Genomic DNA, 18,335 nt, shown 5'->3' with positions numbered 1-18,335 from the left:
AAGAGCTACAGAGAATCTCATGTGTTATGCTGTTTGCTATGTCTGGAAAATTCTTTGTTGTCTATCACTTTTGTCCTTGTATGAGGCTTTTGACATAATCACTTTTTATAGTTACCAAGAAGTTGTGGTCAGTCTGTTGTTCTTCAGGCACTCCAATATTTTTCTGGAAGTGAAGCCTGCAACAAACATGGAATGCTGGTCCAGAAGCAGAAAAGTTAAAAATGCTGTTTATTATGGGAAAGGAGCAGAAAAGCTCTAAACTATTTTGTGTTCTCACTGATACCAACTGTTGAATTCTAGGCAATCCTATCTCCTCAGTACTCATTTTAGGAGTGCTGGTTACAGGGAGCTGCTGACCCTGATGAGATTCTCTTCCTCTGTTTCTCCATGGGAGGAGCTCTCAGTAACTGTGCAGAAATCATGGGACTTTTGCTTTGCAGACTTCCTGTAAGAGATGGGAGGAGGGGAGGTAAGGAGATGATAGGAGTAACCTTAACAGGTGGGACTGGAAGGGCGTGAGTTGTCTGACATTGCCTTCAACTAGCTGGCCCTTAGTCGTGTGATTTATGTTTGGAGCGATCTCACAGAAACAGATACAAGACTTAGTTTTGCAAAGGCTATTTAACTGAGGCTCAGCCCTTTCATGAGGGCTCCTTTCAGTCATCTTTTATTTGAACTTCCTTTTGGACTTCCCCTGTGACATTTCCCTAGCCCATAAAAGGTGACAGAATACCCATTCTGTCTGTTAATACGCTGCTACGCTTTCCCTCGATGTATTTAAAATTACAGTCGTAAGCATTGTATCAGCCAGTGGATCTCAAACCACCCTGGAGAGTAGAAGAATGCGCAAAGAGGCTCCCAGGGAGTTGCAGTGTTATTGGTTGGTAAGTTATTTAGAGAGAGGATAGGGAAAAGGGATCATGTTTGCATGAGCATGACCAGGAAGTGAGCAAAACACATCTGTGCTTTATATGATTTGGTTGCTGTGCTAAGAGGGTTTTTTATGGGCCATGTAAGATTGAGAAAGAACAGAATCTGACATAGGGAAAGTATATAGGGCTCTGTACATATGTTTATAATTTTCTCTTAGCTAGAATATGTGACATGTTTTGTTACAAGTGTTGTAGAGAGAGAAATAATGTACAAAGTGTTCTTGCCTTTTTTTTTTTCGTCCACATAGGGTAACATCTGAAATTAATGACTTCATGTTAAAAGTCTAGCTGTTTTTGTTGAGACTATTATTTTCTGGTAAGTGTAGTTTAGTCACTGCCTGGATGATTTTGGAGGGAACTGATTCTGTACAAGTAATAAATAGTGATCTGTTTGATTATTCTTTTTGTTGTTGTTGGTTAAGCATGTATGCATGTGAACATAGTTACATTCTTCTTGAAGATCATTGAAATAGGATTCATGTTACAGTATTTGCTTGATTCTTTTTGCTATAAGCCCTGTGACTGTCTCTTAAAAGAATGAACTGTTATCACAATTGCAGTTTACATGTTGGAAATATGAAGTTTAAATAAATGTTGTCTGGTTCTGTTCTTCATTGAATAATTAATGGTTATGGTGTAGTGTGGTATTAGAGAATAGCACTGTGAATGCCTCTTCCATACGTGGAATGGAACCAGCCTTAAGTCTCTGCCAAGGAGGAATTGTTGTATCAGTATCGCCAAAACCCAAGTTGTGTATCTTGAGTCCTTTAGTCTGTATTGGCTCATTTGAAATCTGGAGAAGGGTGTTTTTTCTGTAAACTGCTTTCCTCTTCTCAAAAGTCATGAAACATTTTCTCAAAAGTCTTTGACAGAGTTGCTGTGAATTGTTCATCTGTTGATGGTCAGCATGTGCCTAGTGATGAGGAGTATTTGGAATTTGTCTTAGCTGAGGATGCCCATGGAAATCTTCACCCAGTCTGCTGTGTTACATTGATGCAGGTCTGGAATGAACTTTCAGCTTCATTAGATTTCTGTGGCCCATAGAGAGTAGAGCATGACCAAAAATATTTCCTTGTGTGGTAAACAAAAGAGAGTTTCATAATTCTAGCAATTGAGACCAGGCGTAATTACAGCCTCTGCCTCGGGCAAAAACTCCGTCTGTAACCTGTGGTTCTGCACTGTTTTCTTCCAGTTTTTGCTCCTAACAATTACATTCAGTTTAGTTTCCAGCCTTGAGCCTTGTGAAAGCAGCATTGCTTGCTGGGATTGCTTTTATCCTCCCTTTTCGCCCCTTCCCCTTTTACTTCCCCTCTCTCTTTTACCTTGACATCTTCTTTATTGGAGAACCAGGAAAGCTGGTGACAACAAAGAAACTTTGGTCTAGGCTCTTCTAGGTTTTGTAGTAGATTATGCAGAGTTCTTGCATAAACAGCTATGAGTACCAAATCTCCTAAATAAATTGTTTAACTGAATTACTTGGAGAACTCATAGTGGAATATACTTAAAATAAACAGTAGGGAAGCAAAAAAATACACTTTTAAAATTCAGATGCAAAGGCTGCATTGTGGGATGTTTCCAAAATGCCCCTGAGGAAAATGACTATTTGTTGTTTACATTGCAAATGAAGTGGGCAGATTGACTAGTTGATCAGTTAATGTCAAGAGCTACTTATACTAACCTCTAGTATCTAAACAAGTGAGTTCTCATGACGCTTGTCTTGCTTTGGAATGGTGCAAGTGTCCAAGCTTGTAAAGAAGTGTTTGGGAGGTAGGAACTAAGGAGAAGCAGGCCTAGGTATAGAAACTTTGTGAAGTTTATCCATTAATTTCTTCAGAACTGCAGAACTCCTTTTCAGGGAAGGTTGCAGACGTGCTCTGTACATTTTATGCACAAGTAGAACTCTTCAGGCAAGAGAGTGGATAAAATAAAAAATGAGGATTCTGGGTTTTTCTATCTACATGCTGCAGTTTCTCTGCTTTGTATGGCCAATGGAGATGATGGCATGGCTGACTTTTTTTTCACATAGAAGAGACTATGGACATGAGAGACTCTCAGCTCTTAGGGCACCATGCCTGAACCTTTTATGGCACAGAACCTGCTCACATCACAGCAGTGAAGTTACCTGCATGTAATGACACTTTTCCTTCCTCCTAGACCTCTTCAGAAACATCTTCCACATTTTCAAATGCAGAAACTCTAATCATGGCAGAGACTTTAAAAAAAAGTAAATCAATTTGTTTACCATCAAGTACGTTCCTGTGTAACTCTGGAGTTCAGCTCTTCTTTAATATGAATTGTAATTCAGACAAGATCTTTTGGTTTAACCTGAAGTAACGTAATGCTTATGTCAGCAGTGGAGGATAAAGAGAGATTTGTGACCATGGCTTCTACAGTGAGTGATCAAAGTATCTAATGACGCATTGTAGTTACAATTCAAATTTATTCTCTAAAGTGTTTCATCCCCTCTTTCAGCCTTTTGAGGATGTGGGGTGTTACGCTATATCTTTGACTAATTTCTACTGATTAATACACTTCACTAGTAGAAAGACATTCCTGAGAGTCCAGCCAGTTTTCATTCCTTCAGTCTAAGTAATTTCTACCGTGATGTTCATGGAATTGTATTATCTTGGCTTTACACTATTGATAAGACCAACAGTGTTTCCTGAAGCTATTCTTAAGATCAGGCTGCTCGTGCATCCCCACTGGTGAGCATGGCCTTGGAGCTTTTAGGCTGCTCAGCATGGTCAATCCCTGCTGTCAGTGTTGCTGCTCAGCATGGTCAGTGTCTGCTGTCGGTGTTGCTGCTCAGCATGGTCAGTGTCTGCTGTCGGTGTTGCTGCTCAGCATGGTCAGTGTCTGTTGTTGGTGTTGCTGCTCAGCATGGTCAGTGTCTGTTGTCAGTGTTGCTGCTCAGCATGGTCAGTGTCTGTTGTCGGTGTTGCTGCTCAGCATGGTCAGTGTCTGTTGTCGGTGTTGCTGCTCAGCATGGTCAATCCCTGCTGCTGGTGTTGCTGCTCAGCATGGTCAATCCCTGCTGCTGGTGTTGCTGCTCAGCATGGTCAATCCCTGCTGCTGGTGTTGCTGCTCAGCATGGTCAATCCCTGCTGCTGGTGTTGCTGCTCCGCATGGTCAGTGTCTGTTGTCGGTGTTGCTGCTCAGCATGGTCAGTGTCTGCTGTCGGTGTTGCTGCTCAGCATGGTCAATCCCTGCTGTCGGTGTTGCTGCTCAGCATGGTCAGTGTCTGCTGTCGGTGTTGCTGCTCCGCATGGTCAGTGTCTGTTGTCGGTGTTGCTGCTCAGCATGGTCAGTGTCTGCTGTCGGTGTTGCTGCTCCGCATGGTCAGTGTCTGTTGTTGGTGTTGCTGCTCAGCATGGTCAGTGTCTGCTGTCGGTGTTGCTGCTCAGCATGGTCAGTGTCTGTTGTCGGTGTTGCTGCTCCGCATGGTCAGTGTCTGCTGTCGGTGTTGCTGCTCAGCATGGTCAGTGTCTGTTGTTGGTGTTGCTGCTCAGCATGGTCAGTGTCTGCTGTCGGTGTTGCTGCTCAGCATGGTCAGTGTCTGCTGTCGGTGTTGCTGCTCAGCATGGTCAGTGTCTGTTGTCGGTGTTGCTGCTCAGCATGGTCAGTGTCTGTTGTTGGTGTTGCTGCTCAGCATGGTCAGTGTCTGTTGTCGGTGTTGCTGCTCAGCATGGTCAGTGTCTGCTGTCGGTGTTGCTGCTCAGCATGGTCAGTGTCTGCTGTCGGTGTTGCTGCTCAGCATGGTCAGTGTCTGTTGTCGGTGTTGCTGCTCAGCATGGTCAGTGTCTGTTGTCGGTGTTGCTGCTCAGCATGGTCAGTGTCTGTTGTCGGTGTTGCTGCTCAGCATGGTCAGTGTCTGTTGTCGGTGTTGCTGCTCAGCATGGTCAGTGTCTGTTGTCGGTGTTGCTGCTCAGCATGGTCAGTGTCTGCTGTCGGTGTTGCTGCTCAGCATGGTCAGTGTCTGTTGTCGGTGTTGCTGCTCCGCATGGTCAGTGTCTGTTGTCGGTGTTGCTGCTCAGCATGGTCAGTGTCTGCTGTCGGTGTTGCTGCTCAGCATGGTCAGTGTCTGCTGTCGGTGTTGCTGCTCAGCATGGTCAGTGTCTGCTGTCGGTGTTGCTGCTCAGCATGGTCAGTGTCTGTTGTCGGTGTTGCTGCTCAGCATGGTCAGTGTCTGTTGTCGGTGTTGCTGCTCAGCATGGTCAGTGTCTGCTGTCGGTGTTGCTGCTCAGCATGGTCAGTGTCTGTTGTCGGTGTTGCTGCTCAGCATGGTCAGTGTCTGCTGTCGGTGTTGCTGCTCAGCATGGTCAGTGTCTGCTGTCGGTGTTGCTGCTCAGCATGGTCAGTGTCTGTTGTCGGTGTTGCTGCTCCGCATGGTCAGTGTCTGTTGTCGGTGTTGCTGCTCAGCATGGTCAGTGTCTGCTGTCGGTGTTGCTGCTCAGCATGGTCAGTGTCTGCTGTCGGTGTTGCTGCTCCGCATGGTCAGTGTCTGTTGTCGGTGTTGCTGCTCAGCATGGTCGGTGTCTATTGTTGGTGTTGCTGCTCAGCATGGTCAGTCCTCTCTGTCGGTTTTCCCAACTAGGCTCCACTGGTATTTTGAGGAGGCCCACATGGAATCAGTTCTTGGAAGATGAGACCGATTTTTACGGCTCTTGTGTGTGTTGAGCAGCTGTATCGTAGACATTTGTGGAGACAGTGAACATTTTTGCTTAGAGCCACATGTTGAATTGCTCAAAGCCAGAAAGAAATCCCACATTCCGTTATCGCCACCGACTTGTGCGTTGCACTGTGCTGGGAAACTGATCAGAGGTCGGGTGGCCTGGCCCGGCTGTGTGAGGAGAGACGCCTGCCTGCCTGCGTGCAGGACTGAATCTCAGCACATGAAGGTGCAAATGGGAATGGAAATAATGAATCTGAAGACTCATTTGGGGATTTTCATGGTCTAGTGAAATGTATCCAGACTGTTGTAAGCTTTTGGTGACCCTCTCTGTTGTGTTACCTAAACGTTTCCTAAGTTAGAGGAACCATATGGAAACCACCACACATATGGTATTGTGACCTGATCTAGGTGGACCTCTTCGAGCAGGGGAGTTGGGACTAGATGATGTTTAGAGGTCCGTTCCAACCCCTGCCATTTCGTGATTGTGTGACTTTTGCAGTTCCGTCCCAAATTACAAATTTCATTATTGCATTATATTTTGATGTACTTCCGTTTCTGTGGCACACTGTGGAAATAGCGTTGCTTTAAACCGGTGTACTTTTCTTGTTCAGGCAAAAATCAAAAGTGATTTGAAAGTTACCACTCTGTGCCAAAGTCAGGTCGTGTGGATGCTTTTCACTTATTAAATGAAAAGCCCAAGCTGTCTTCTGCACCCCTTGAGTTAAATTGGATACTGTAGCAGAGTTATCTCTGTTGTTTTTATCCAGCTTAAACTGAACCAATGCAAGTTTTTATGTAGATAAGACCTTAGGTCAGAAGGTTGTTAGTTCATATCGTCGTTCTGTATTTCCTCTTAAAAGATAAGTCATAGAGTGAGTTCTGAAGTTATGATACAAAATGTCGTGCAGTGTCTGTGCCCTGAGGTTCCTCACACTCTCTTGTTTTCCATACTTTGGAGTGGAAAGCTCTTGCTATTGATTAAGAGTAAGGATGAGAGAGCAAGCTGGAGAGCTTTGACGTATCACTGTTATACTACTGACATGCTACTGTTGCATTTAGTTTAAAATTATCTATATTTCACTTAAAAGTATGACTTAGCTGATGGAAAGTCTGATGTTACTCCTCTTGTTTCCAGCCTCAAGAATCAGCTTCAAGGTCTCACACCTTCAAAAACAAGTCTTTTAAGAAATCCAAAATTTGTGGAATCTGCAAACAAGTAATTGATAGCCAAGGCGTTTCCTGCAGAGGTGAGTAACATATCATGTACTGTTTACTTTCTTGCTGTGTAAAGGCAATGAATTTTGTCTTAAAGTTTCTGGGAATCCATGTTTCTGGAATTCCCTCTGGAGTAAATATGTTACCATGATTTATTTCCATCCTTTGTATGATAATGTTCCCAGCTTTTATTTGGGAGTGGGGTGCTGCAGTAGGTAATTGGACTTGTATAATGATGTGCTTTTACTGTTGTGCTATATAGGCAGGCTCCAGAGTAATGCACTGCACTGAGGAGCATGAATGATGTGTGCACAGTGGGCGACAGATAGCTCTGAATTCGGTCTGTAAATGAGGATGTGAGCAGCCCTCACTTGCTGAGGCATGAGAGGTTTCTCTGCATTAATTTGCAAAGACTGACATGAGCAGACATCTCTTTATTTACTTCACTTTTCTAGTTGTGTTACTCTCTATCCGGTCCTTAGTCCTTCAGTCTAATCACTCACAGAAGCAATAAAGGGATGGTCCTCCTGAGTGCCCAGACTGCAGAGCCTCAGCTATTGCTGGCATTGCAGGCTGCTCCTTGCTGCTGTTTGCCCTTGCCTGTCTCCCTTGCTGTGCAGAAATAAGCATACTCACCTCTTCTCCATGGGAAACCTCTGGCAGAAATAAATCTTGGGAAAGCTCAATGGATCCTTTCTGCAAGTTGCCCTGGGATAAGGCTTTTGATTCCGTAGGCTGGTTAATGTTCAACTCCTGCTATTCCATGTCAATACCAGTCTCTTTACTTGCTGCATGCGTGACATACCTCCTAGTGAGAGAAAACTGTTGGCTTTTCATCAGAAGCAGAGTTGCTGCTTTCACTTGGAGGTATTTGCACCACTTCTCAGTTCTAGGTGGATCTCTTTCTCCCATCTCCTACCTCCTGTATTCTTCAGATGCCTTAGGATACATCTGAGGGCTTGAGAGGCAAGAGAGAGATTTGGACAGGGAGGGAATAAGCTGAGCTAAGGTGCAGACTTGGTGGATGAACACCCAAATGTAAAATACCTCACTCGTTCAGCATTACAGTTGCTCTCATAGGAGTGGTAGTTATGTATGTATGTATTTAACATTTTTCTTCTGTCCTTCTGGAGACTGATCCCATAGTTCTTAGGATTAAGCTGTTCTCAACTTAGTAGAAGTAGTATTGTTGGAAGGAAGCTTGTTTAGTGAAGGAGCTGCCTGAAGACCTTCTTGTTAAGGTTCAGCATAGACAACACTGTACTGGGAGATGGTGGGTCCTTGAAAGGCCTTTGGGGCTGGGAATAGAAAAAAGTATTTGCCAATTTGGTCTGGATTTGATCTCTCTCAAATTAGAGCTGGAAGCCTCCAATTCACAGGAGCTGTGTCAGTGTGCTTACCTACCAAAGGTGCTGAGAGCTTCAGCATTTGTCTTGTGAACAAGTCAGAGCTTAGGGTGAATCTCAGCAAGTTTTCCTTTTGCCCCAGTGTGTGTTAGCTTTGTTTCAAGTATGGAACCTAACAGTACACACCAAAGTAACTTAACACCCTTTTGGCTAGCAATTTATATACAGCTCAGAATATCAGGAAAAAAATCAATATTCACATGTATTCAAGCCATGAAGGAAAAAAGGTTATCAGTAAAACAAACCTCTGAGGAACTGAAACTCTACAAGTGCTCCTACTGTGATCCCTCCAAGCACTCCCCAGCCCAGTGCAGTCATGGCTATAATACGTCTGTGTCCATATCTAAGTCTCTCTGTGTTAATTTTCTGTGTTTCTGGGTGCAATTTTTATTATGAGCCCCTTGATAGTACCACATGGCCCCTTTTGTTGTTGTGAGCACCTGGCAGACCGACCCACTTTCTTTCTTTGCTGCCAGTACATTTGGGTGGTCAATTGTTTGATACTTACCCATGGGATGGGAGCGACAGGAGTTGCACAGAGTGAAGTGGTGACTCCCAAGCAGTTTCAATTCAATATGAACTCATTTGTATTTTAACTTACAGCCTAGGCTTTAAAAAGCAGAGTTTTGGAAAAGATAGAACTGAAAGTTGTTTGTTCCTTTGCCAGAACTGCAGTACCTGAAATGTACCCTAGTGCTGTGACACTCTATTAATATGAAGAAAAAATAAACCATCTGTTTCAGAGGCAAATCCTGCTGCTGATGCTTCTGGGAAATGCTCCCTGATATTTCTGAATGAAATTGAGCAAGTTGGCTCCGGGAGAAGGGGAGGGAGAAGAAAAGCCTTTAGTGAAGAAGAAATAACGTTCCTTTGTGTATTAATGAGAAAATCTTACTTTTTAACAGTTTCTCCTCAGTAAATAATAGCCCTTTGTGCAGACTGCAGATTCCTTCCAGACTGCAGTACCTTATCAGCTAAGAGAAAGCTATGTGTCAAGAGAAATGAGGGGAGGGGAAAGGCTCCAGATCGGTCACTACATAGCATTTGCTGTTTGCCTAGCAATGAGTCATCTACTTGTGAGGAAAAAAATAAAGGCTGTAACTGAGTGTTGTGGTGGTTAGATAAGTTTTCATTAGTATGTGGCAGTTGTTTTTGGGGTGTGTTGTTGTTCAGCCCTGGCTTGCAAAACGTGTCCTCTGCTAGTAGCCAGGTCTGAATGCAGTGCCTAAAAAGTTTTATGTGAAAAACAACTGATTGATTGAAAGATACACTTGAATGATCCTGTCTCTTTGTCCTTCTATGCTCCAGTCCACCCCAGTGAGGTACAGTCAGTTACAGTGAATTTATTTTTAATGAATTCTACAAAAACAGTGGCAAAAAGTGCCAAGTGGTAAGGCAGAGTGGAAGGAGGGGTAGCTCCTGTCTGTCTCCCTGCCTGGTTATGTTTTTATATTGAGACTTGTTTGGAGCTGAAAAACTGTTCTTAAGGCTTGCTTGTGCATTCTGTGTGTGTAAATATATGTGTATTTAATCTTCTGTGATAGCAGGTGGTATCTTTCCCCAAGTGCAAAGTTGAGTAATAACATATTAGTATTGTAATAATGTGCAAAGCATGTCTGTGGTTACAGATCTGGCAGACAAACTAGGAAGCTAGACATGCCAAAGGAATTTGTATCCTGTTTGGGCCAGTGGCATTACAGTTGACTCTAAATGGTGAAGCATGTATTGTGTATTTGTGGAGCAGAGGTGTTTGTGTCACCCTGGTTTCCATGGAGTGATCCTTTGGGAATGAGATCCAGCATTACTAGGTATTTAGATGGGTATAACATGAGATCTACTCGTCTGTTGGCCTTGACATACCTTATTTATAAGATATAAATTAATGTTGGTTTTAACATTATTATAACATAACCAGCTCACGATTAGTTATGGCAATAGGCACTGATTCATTAGCCATAGGTGGTTAATTGTAGAAGCAGGCATACCCACATAATTACGTTAACATTATAATGGGGGAGATCCTTGAGAGAATGAAAAGACTGTAATAAAATTAAAAGGGTTTTTCATTATATCACTTTTGCTTTGGGTGATGTTTGTATGTATGCTTGTATGTTTTCTTGAGCGTTGGTGCAGCAAGTTGTGTTGCCTTCCACAGGGCTGGATAAGGCTTGCAATAATTGATCTTTTATGTATGGCTCAGACTTGCTAAGAAGCAGCAGAGAACAAAGCAACCAGAAAACCTTACGGTTTTCCTAAACAAGTATCTGCTAATTGCCTCCAAGTTTTTAAGGTATGTGGACTTAGGAGAAAATGAGACATAGTAGTTCTTTGTGCTAGCCCTGAATGTTTTCACTTTAGAACCAACATTTGATGATACAACAGACAGACAACTGCATGTAAATCAGGATATGTAGGGTGTAGAATCCAGGAGTGTGGTCTGTTCTTGCCTCAAGAGCAGATTAATAGCTTGTAGGTGCTGTGAACTCCTAAGGAAGTGAAATCTGGAATGCCCAAGCAAGCCTTGGTAGGCACTCAGGCTCTTATCATAAAACCCAGTTTCACTGTCAGTCTTGTTTGTGAATGGCATCTTGAAGAACGTCCAAGAGAGACTGGATGAATTGATCTAGTGGCAGCAGAGAAGTCTTTTTAGAGACCCCTGAGAAATGGGTAGATGTTGACCTGGACATGAGTGACACAGTGTGTACTGTTCTGAGGAGGAGGAGGAGGCTGGAAAGAGAAATATGGACTGCGGCCTGCCTGTGACACCAGAAGCCTGGGAAGGTCAGCCCCTCTTCTCTAGACAAAAGGTGCACACAGTAAATAGCAGCTTCCACTGGATTAGTAAAATGTCCTCTAATTAACACAGCTGTACAAGCTATGCATTCTTATTTCAGCGCAGAGCTTAGATAGTGAAACATGGAAGCTATGTGCATAAAAACAAAGACATGAAAGGGAAGGAGGAATAAAGGCTTACTGGAGCATACAGAGATACAGAAGAAGCCACAGTAATTACTAATTAGTAGGCATTACACAAGTGATACATAAGCATCCTGACTGAACACAGCCCTCTCTGGAGCTGAGAGAAGCTGTAAAATTGAGAAGCATGTTGTTACCACAGTGGGAAGGGGGGTGGAATCTTGGCAGAAATCTCTTAAGGTGATTTCCTACTAATTTAAAACCAAAAAATAGGCAAGGCAAAAACCTCTAGTGCAATGTTTAATGTTCAGAGCAGACAGACTGCATCATAGACAGCAGGAGATATTTCAGAAAGCTATCTGTGGTGAAAACATGAGTTCCCTATTTGTTTAACTCATACGGACTGACTTAATCACACTAGAGTTTGATTTATGGTTATAAGGGTAATTTTAAGGTTCGAGGTTTCTAAAAAGCTGCAGCTTCTGTTCATTAAAGCTAACAAATTCAAATGCCTGAAGTAATAGTGGTCCTGTGTGACTCCTGCATTTTTTACCAGGAAAAACTTGTGACCGTGATCTGGCGTACCTGTGTTTTTATAAACTTAGCCCTCTTGAAGAGAACCTAAGGGTAGATTCAGGTTAGAATTATGTGCTCTAACCCAAAAACCTGAACTGAAATGCTACCATCATTAGAGTGTATAATTTGAGTGTGATAAACTTAATGCCAAATGGGGAAAGGACCCTCAAAGTAAATCTTGGTACATTTGGCCAAAACCTCGCCCTTCTATTGGCTTCAAAACAAAGTGGGGCAGGGTGGTTTGCCATGGGAGATGGAAGTATTGTGAAGGAAGATAAAGAAGAAATGGGTGAAGAAATCTCTTTTTAGTAGTGCTGAAGAGTCTGTTCTGGTACGTGAAGAAAGCTTCAAGAAACTAAGGAGGTCTACAAACGTAATTCCATTTCGGCATATTCAGGATTTGAACTCTGTAAATAGGTTCAGAGAGGGAGTTGTTAGCTAGTTTTATGCAGAGTGCTGTCTCTTGTCATTAAGGGAATTTAAAAATGGAAAACATGCCTACAAATGTATAAGTACTTGAAGGATCACATCTAATAACCTCTTTTGCATAGCCTCTTTTGCCTTATCTTCTGGTGGAAGCTCTTTTTCACTCAGATTTTCTCTAGGAGCTTAGGAACAGCCATGAGTCAAAACTTCCATGCTCATTAGGTCTTATCCACATAGTAAGTTTTCAACATCAGCTTTCTTATTTTGAAGATCACCTGTTTTGAGCATCTTTTTCTCTGATCCTTGCTCTTAGCATAATTTATGCAGGAGATATTTTCACGATCTATCATAGCCATGCAAACTTCTGACTTCTTAGAGTTTTTGCACTGTCTGCAGCTGTGAGAAAAACCTGGAGACAGTCCAGCTATTTTTGGTTTCATGTGGGTTGCTGGCTACAGTAAACCATAGTCTGGTTAAAATGGCTTTGTGGATGGAATCTTGCAACATGGGGTTGTCTGCTCAGCCGGAGGGAGGAGAACTAAAAATACCCTTTGGTTCCCAACTGGATTAAGGTTTAATCATTTCCTACCTGACCCGCAAGTGTAGCATCAAAAGATGAGAAAAAGTTGCTGTATGAGTATTTTTTAAAATATGAGAACATTTTCAGTGGGTAACACTCTGCCTTTGTAACAGCATCTGTGGGAAATCAAACAGAGAGCAAACAAAGGAACGCACTCAGGAGTCAGGATGCAGTTAAAATGATAAAATTAGACTATAAACTCCACAGGAAAAAAAACCCCATTACAAAACAAGAAACAAACTCAAAACACTTTGGTGGTCAAGATTCTTCCTAGAAGACAGGAAGAAGATGGAACTGAAGGAAAAGAATAGTCATAGTATTTCAGCAATCATGCCAACATATTTTTCTCTTAATAAAGGTTTTTTCCACTGCTATTGTCAGCAAGAGTAAGTGGAATATTTTGTCTGTGGGAAGACTCATTCACAACACTCTTTGCTGTGTAACCACCCCAAATGAAAAATGCTGAAGCTTTGCACAAATTTCCCATAACTATCTTCAGCCTTCAACTTGAAAAACAATGTCTGCAGTCCCTGTCGTGAAGTGCTGGGAGCAACATTTGGATGAGGAGACAATGGTTGGCTGAATATGACAAAAGAACAAAAGAAAATCTAGGAAAATGTCTGAGGCACAGGAAACACACCAGCAGATGTTGCTGCTGTGGTGTGACTGTTAGACTTGCGACGTCTTTGGCATGTGACTCTTAGCTTCTTAAAAATAGAAGTGTTTACTCTTGCCACTGAAGGCTAATATTTCCAGCTAGAGGACTCTTCCCCCACGCAAAACTGCATGCCTTCTTATTTTTAATGCTGTGGTTAATAATTTCCATGTGTCTGTATTTAATAGTAGTCTTTCATTTTGGATCTTTATCTTGAATTGTTGCAGAGCTGTTAGGAAACAGGTCAGCAGAAAAGTGTGCATCAGAGGTTTTTTTCTAATAACCTAATCACAGTGTTAAATACTTGTCAAAACATAAGCGGTCAGCAAGTTGCACAGTTCTCTGTTCGGGACATTTTGGTCATGCTTGTTTTTCTGCACCAAGCTCTGCTTGGAGAAGACCCTGTTGTGGTGACCTTGCTGTGCATTTGTTAAAACATCATGTTTTGATTTCTGGAAGAAGAAAAACATCTTTTCTTCAGAGCCAGGGATTTTGTGCAAAACATTTCCTGCAGGAGGGAGATGTTGCTCAGTAGTGGTGTCACTGGCCTAGCAATGAAAATGGCTGGGACTCGCCACTCTTGCAGCATTCACACCCATCTCTTTGCACTAGTAAGAGAGAAGACTGGAGTTGGGAACTGTGAAAACTAAGTCGTGCTTACACAGATCTTTTTATATGCTTGGTTTAGGTTACGTTTTGTTGTGGATTGTCAAGGACTCTTCTATTACTGTCAAAAAATAGCTGTAGTAGCATGTGTCTGTTTCGGGGAAGCTGAACTGGAGATACTCTGGGAAAGAAAACATCTTTCAAGAAGCTAGGCTTGTGATTCGGTGTCCCAATTTATTATTTGTCACCAGAAAGTTAAAAATGAACATTAAAAGATTCATAGGATGTGCTTTTGGGCCATTTAATCTTTCTTAGGGATTAGTAAGGTACTAAACTGGGTTTCATCTCTTAGATTCTTTATTTATATGGAGGTTTCTGCTCCAAGAGGATTTCTGATTCTTGTTTGTACCCTTGCCATACATAAGAGTTTGGGGGTTGGACTGGATGGTCTTTCGAGGTCCCTTGCAACCCTTAAGATTCTGTGAAGAGCTATTTAAAAACAAATGCACAAAAACACACCATGAAGAGTCACCAAGAAGCTTCACAGCATGAAGCTATGATCAAGTACGAAGTTGTCCTTATAGACTGGTCATGTTGTAATATTCACTGCATGTCCAGTGTAGCAGACTGTTTGTGTGGAATATACTACCATGCCATATAATGTGACAAAGTGAGTAGCCCTTACCACATGGAGAATAACTTAAACTTTTTGTCCTGGTAAACCATAAATGATTCTGTGGTTAAGTTCCAGAAGTATTTTCTTGCTTCATGACTAGATTGTTATAGTTTTCAAAGAGCATCTAACATAGGTGAATATAAGAAGTGGAACTTTCAATTGGTAGAAACTTTTGAGCTTAAATATGAAAAATATTATTTACTGTCGTTATCCTTCTGTCTTCAACGTGGCAGCAGTATCGTTAACTTGCAGGAGTTAACACGGCGTCATTCTGATGCGAAGAAATGTCTGGTTTGGCGGTTTTTGCTGGATGGGCTTTTTTTTGTTTTGTTTTTATTTTTCTTCTTTCTCCCCCTTTTAAAGAAATGGAGTCTCAGAGCTATTGTTTAGGAACTATTTTGAAGTATAGTAAATTGACTAAATATGGTTTGGCCTCCATTTCATTGCCAGCCAGCTTGGGACAGTTGTTCTTGGAACTGATGCCAGAATCCTGAAACACAAATTTGGAAAGTCTGGTATTTGACGAGAGCTGATGTGTGGGATGCAGACATTCAGCTGTTCACTTGAAGAGCTGAAGTAGCCTTGCCCCGTGTGACTTTGATGAAGTTCTCCGGACTGTTTCAAGCACATTTTTTAATTTGAATACACTTTGGGCTGTAGTCCTGGAAATTGCCGGGTGCTGTCTTGCTTGCAAGCTTTGCCTGAAGAATGCCAGCATTTGGTAGGAGCTGCTTGTTGAGACCTTTGAACTGTAAGTTGCATATATTGTTTTTAGCAACTGATGTGCTGTGAGTATGCTCCATTGTATGTTTTTTGCATAGCATGTTTGTTGCACTGAGGAGGCAAGGGTTGCGTGATTGTGATACAATATTGCTTTTTTTGCCCTTAAACATTTTCTGAAAGTGCACCTCAAAGCTATTGAAGGCTTTCCATAGGAACTACTGGCATATCAAAATGCGATTCAGTGTCTGACCATCTAATGATTGAGATAATCCGTCTCTTTGCAAGAACTGTAAATGGCTCAGGCTGAGACAAAACCAGCTGTGAGTCAAGGGATTGCAAACATCCAGGCACAATGTTTCTGTGAGGTAGCAGATGAACTGTGGCAAGGCAAAGTCGAAGTAATATACCAAGCAAATGGCTTTTTCTCTTGAGTGGTTAATTTGGTAGTGTTGTTGAAGGGATCTCTCACTGTTGATGATATTAGCAGCTGTGGTGGAGAAAGCCATCTGAATGGTATTGTAAATGGATGAGCTTGGAAAGACAAGGATGCTTCTCTCTAACTCTTCTGTGCTCAGATATTTGGGCAGTTGTGACTGCTGCACCGCAGCCCTTATCCCATTCACCCTTTCTGTATGTGCCTGCATGCTTCCTCATACCCAGTTTGTGGTATTTTCTTGATTACCTCCCTTTTGTTTCAAATGTTGCTGATGCTCTCCCTGCCCCCAGCCCATGTGTATAGAAATTTTCTGCATTTTAAAGTGTTTTTTTTTCCCCTCCTTTCTGGAGGAGGGGTAGAGGGTGTGGGAAATAGGAGACAAGAAAATATAAGGACAAATTGGTTTAAAAGTACTCTGACTTGACTTTATCTGTACTTCAAAAACAACCTCAAAGATTGTTCTCATGACCCTACCACACTAGCAATAAAATTGGTGGTAGGAATCATCATCTAGAGGTTGATAATTGCTGCAGGTTAGCAATCCAAGGTGTACTTCCTTCCAGTCAGTTGTTAATCCCTAAACAGTGTTCTCTGCCAACAGCCTGTTTCTTTTTTGCCTTCTCTTCTTTTTTTCAGTTATTTTAGCAAGGGGTTCTATGTTTACTCCAAACAAGACTTCTGTGGGTTTTGGAGTGTGTGTATGTGTACACATGCATGTATATGTTTGTGTACATATGTTCACACATGTATATGTCTTCATAGGTGTTTATACACACATACTCTTGTATGATATTTATGTACATGAACAGATTACCTTACCAGCAAATGAAAACTTGACACGCTATTCCTCAGTGGGACACGTAGGTTATGCTTTGAACACTTGAGTATCTGGTAAATGGCAAGAACAGTCATTCAGAATGGGCTCAGTCATTTTAAGGCTCATTGTTCTGGGCAAAGATTTGGTCTGCTAGTGAAATTCAGATCTGTCAAGACAAGGAAACTGGCGTTTGGCTGTGTTGGGCTTGGGGATCCATTTCTGTTGGTGGGATGTAGCTGGTGATCCTCTCAGGAGCAGACAAATGCAGTCAGCAGTTCAATGTTCACCTTAGAGGGAAGGGGGAGAATGTCCTTTCTGCTTCTGAGCACAAAGACGTGCTTTGTTTGCTCCCAACATCTGGGCAGCTCATTTCAGAGTGCTTATTTCTATCCAGTTTTATCAGCAGCAGCAGCTTTATTAGACAGTGGGGGAGAGAACATAATGATTTAACTCAGAATAATCCATGAAAGTACTGGATTTGGATATGAGTAGAGGATTTTTGGATGCTCAGGAGGAGCGCAGCTGCCTTTATGAATGAGTCAGATCTCTATCCTCAATATGTTGTAGATTTAAATAACTGAAAAAACACATCATTTGTTTCAGTCAGAGGGTATTTGGATAATTACCTCTTGAGGCTTTAGTCTTTGTTTCCTTTGAGTCTCATAAATAAATAAAGGAGTGTTTGGGGGTTTTTTGTGCAGTGTTCTTTTAATTCTGTATGAGCTTTGACACTATATTTCTGTTTTGCTCGCTGTGTTGAATAGGATGCTGCTGCAAGAGTCGATCTTGCTGCTATGCGGGCTAAACACACATCTGACTTCAGTGGTTTCCTCCCAGCAAAGACAGTACTATTGTTACAAAAGAGCTGAAAACGTTGACTTTTCATGTACCTGGAAAGGGAAAAAATGCAATAGCTGCGCATCTTCAATAGAGGTTTTGTGTGTTGTTGGTGACGTCGATGATTTGGTTTTGCATGAGCCAGTGGGAAAATTGTGGATGTGGTCACGGAATGAAATCTATTTTGGTTTTGTATTTCACCTTGCCCCTCAGAAGTTAAGACAGTTGTCAGGGAAGAAGAAGAGAATTTTTTCTGTAATATCAGGGCTTCCTGACAGATTTACCATTTTATTCTTTACTTTGTGTGATATTTGTCTTTTCGGATTTTTCTCATTGTTTTTGCAGGAGGTCTCAAAGTAGGTTACAGAAGAAACAGATAGTATGCATGCTTATTTTTAGAGCATCTGTTAGCCTTTTGCAAAGTATTACAATATGTATTCTACTAAATATGCAGGTTTAGTGCATGAAAGCACTTAATGAATTTAGGCATCTTCATGCTGTCGTGGAGGAAAATAAAGTTCTTGCTCATGGACTAAACCATCTTCCACTTACTTCAAGGGTGATGTTGTTTGTAAGTGATTTGTAGTCATTGATCAATGCTAACAGTTAGAGCAGTGTATATGTGAGAACACATGTGAAGCACTGGGAGCAAAGAACTTGTTCCTAACTTATGTCTGTGGAAAGTAAGTGAACCTGGCACCCATCAGACTCTATAAGATAGTAGATCAGTAAGCCTTGCTTTTTTACCCCTAACAAGTGACTGTAGCACGAGGGCTTTTCATTCAGCAGTTGAGGCAGTTGAATCTGAAATGGCCATGGTCCTGTATTTGCTGACCTCACATTTGGTGGTTGTATCTTCCTT

The 18,335-nt window shown here is 42.0% G+C and overlaps 1 protein-coding gene across 7 annotated transcripts in view; it reads left to right on the top strand.

The window, feature by feature from the left end:
* TNS3 (tensin 3) overlaps positions 1 to 18,335 on the top strand; it is a 196,302-nt gene that overhangs the window by 53,287 nt on the left and 124,680 nt on the right. For 6 of the 7 annotated variants that reach the window (XM_061996994.1, XM_061996993.1, XM_061996995.1 and 3 more), the window contains exon 2: positions 6,740 to 6,851. In XM_061996994.1, the coding sequence (XP_061852978.1) occupies positions 6,740 to 6,851 (112 nt within the window). Of the gene's footprint in view, positions 1 to 6,739; positions 6,852 to 15,353; positions 15,412 to 18,335 lie in introns of those variants that run through there. The other variant, XM_061996996.1, reaches the window with a different exon arrangement.

The sequence above is a fragment of the Colius striatus genome, chromosome 5 (genome assembly GCF_028858725.1).
Source record: "Colius striatus isolate bColStr4 chromosome 5, bColStr4.1.hap1, whole genome shotgun sequence".
Classification (NCBI taxonomy): Eukaryota; Metazoa; Chordata; class Aves; order Coliiformes; family Coliidae; genus Colius; species Colius striatus.
This window is presented reverse-complemented; position numbering and strand designations above follow the sequence as displayed.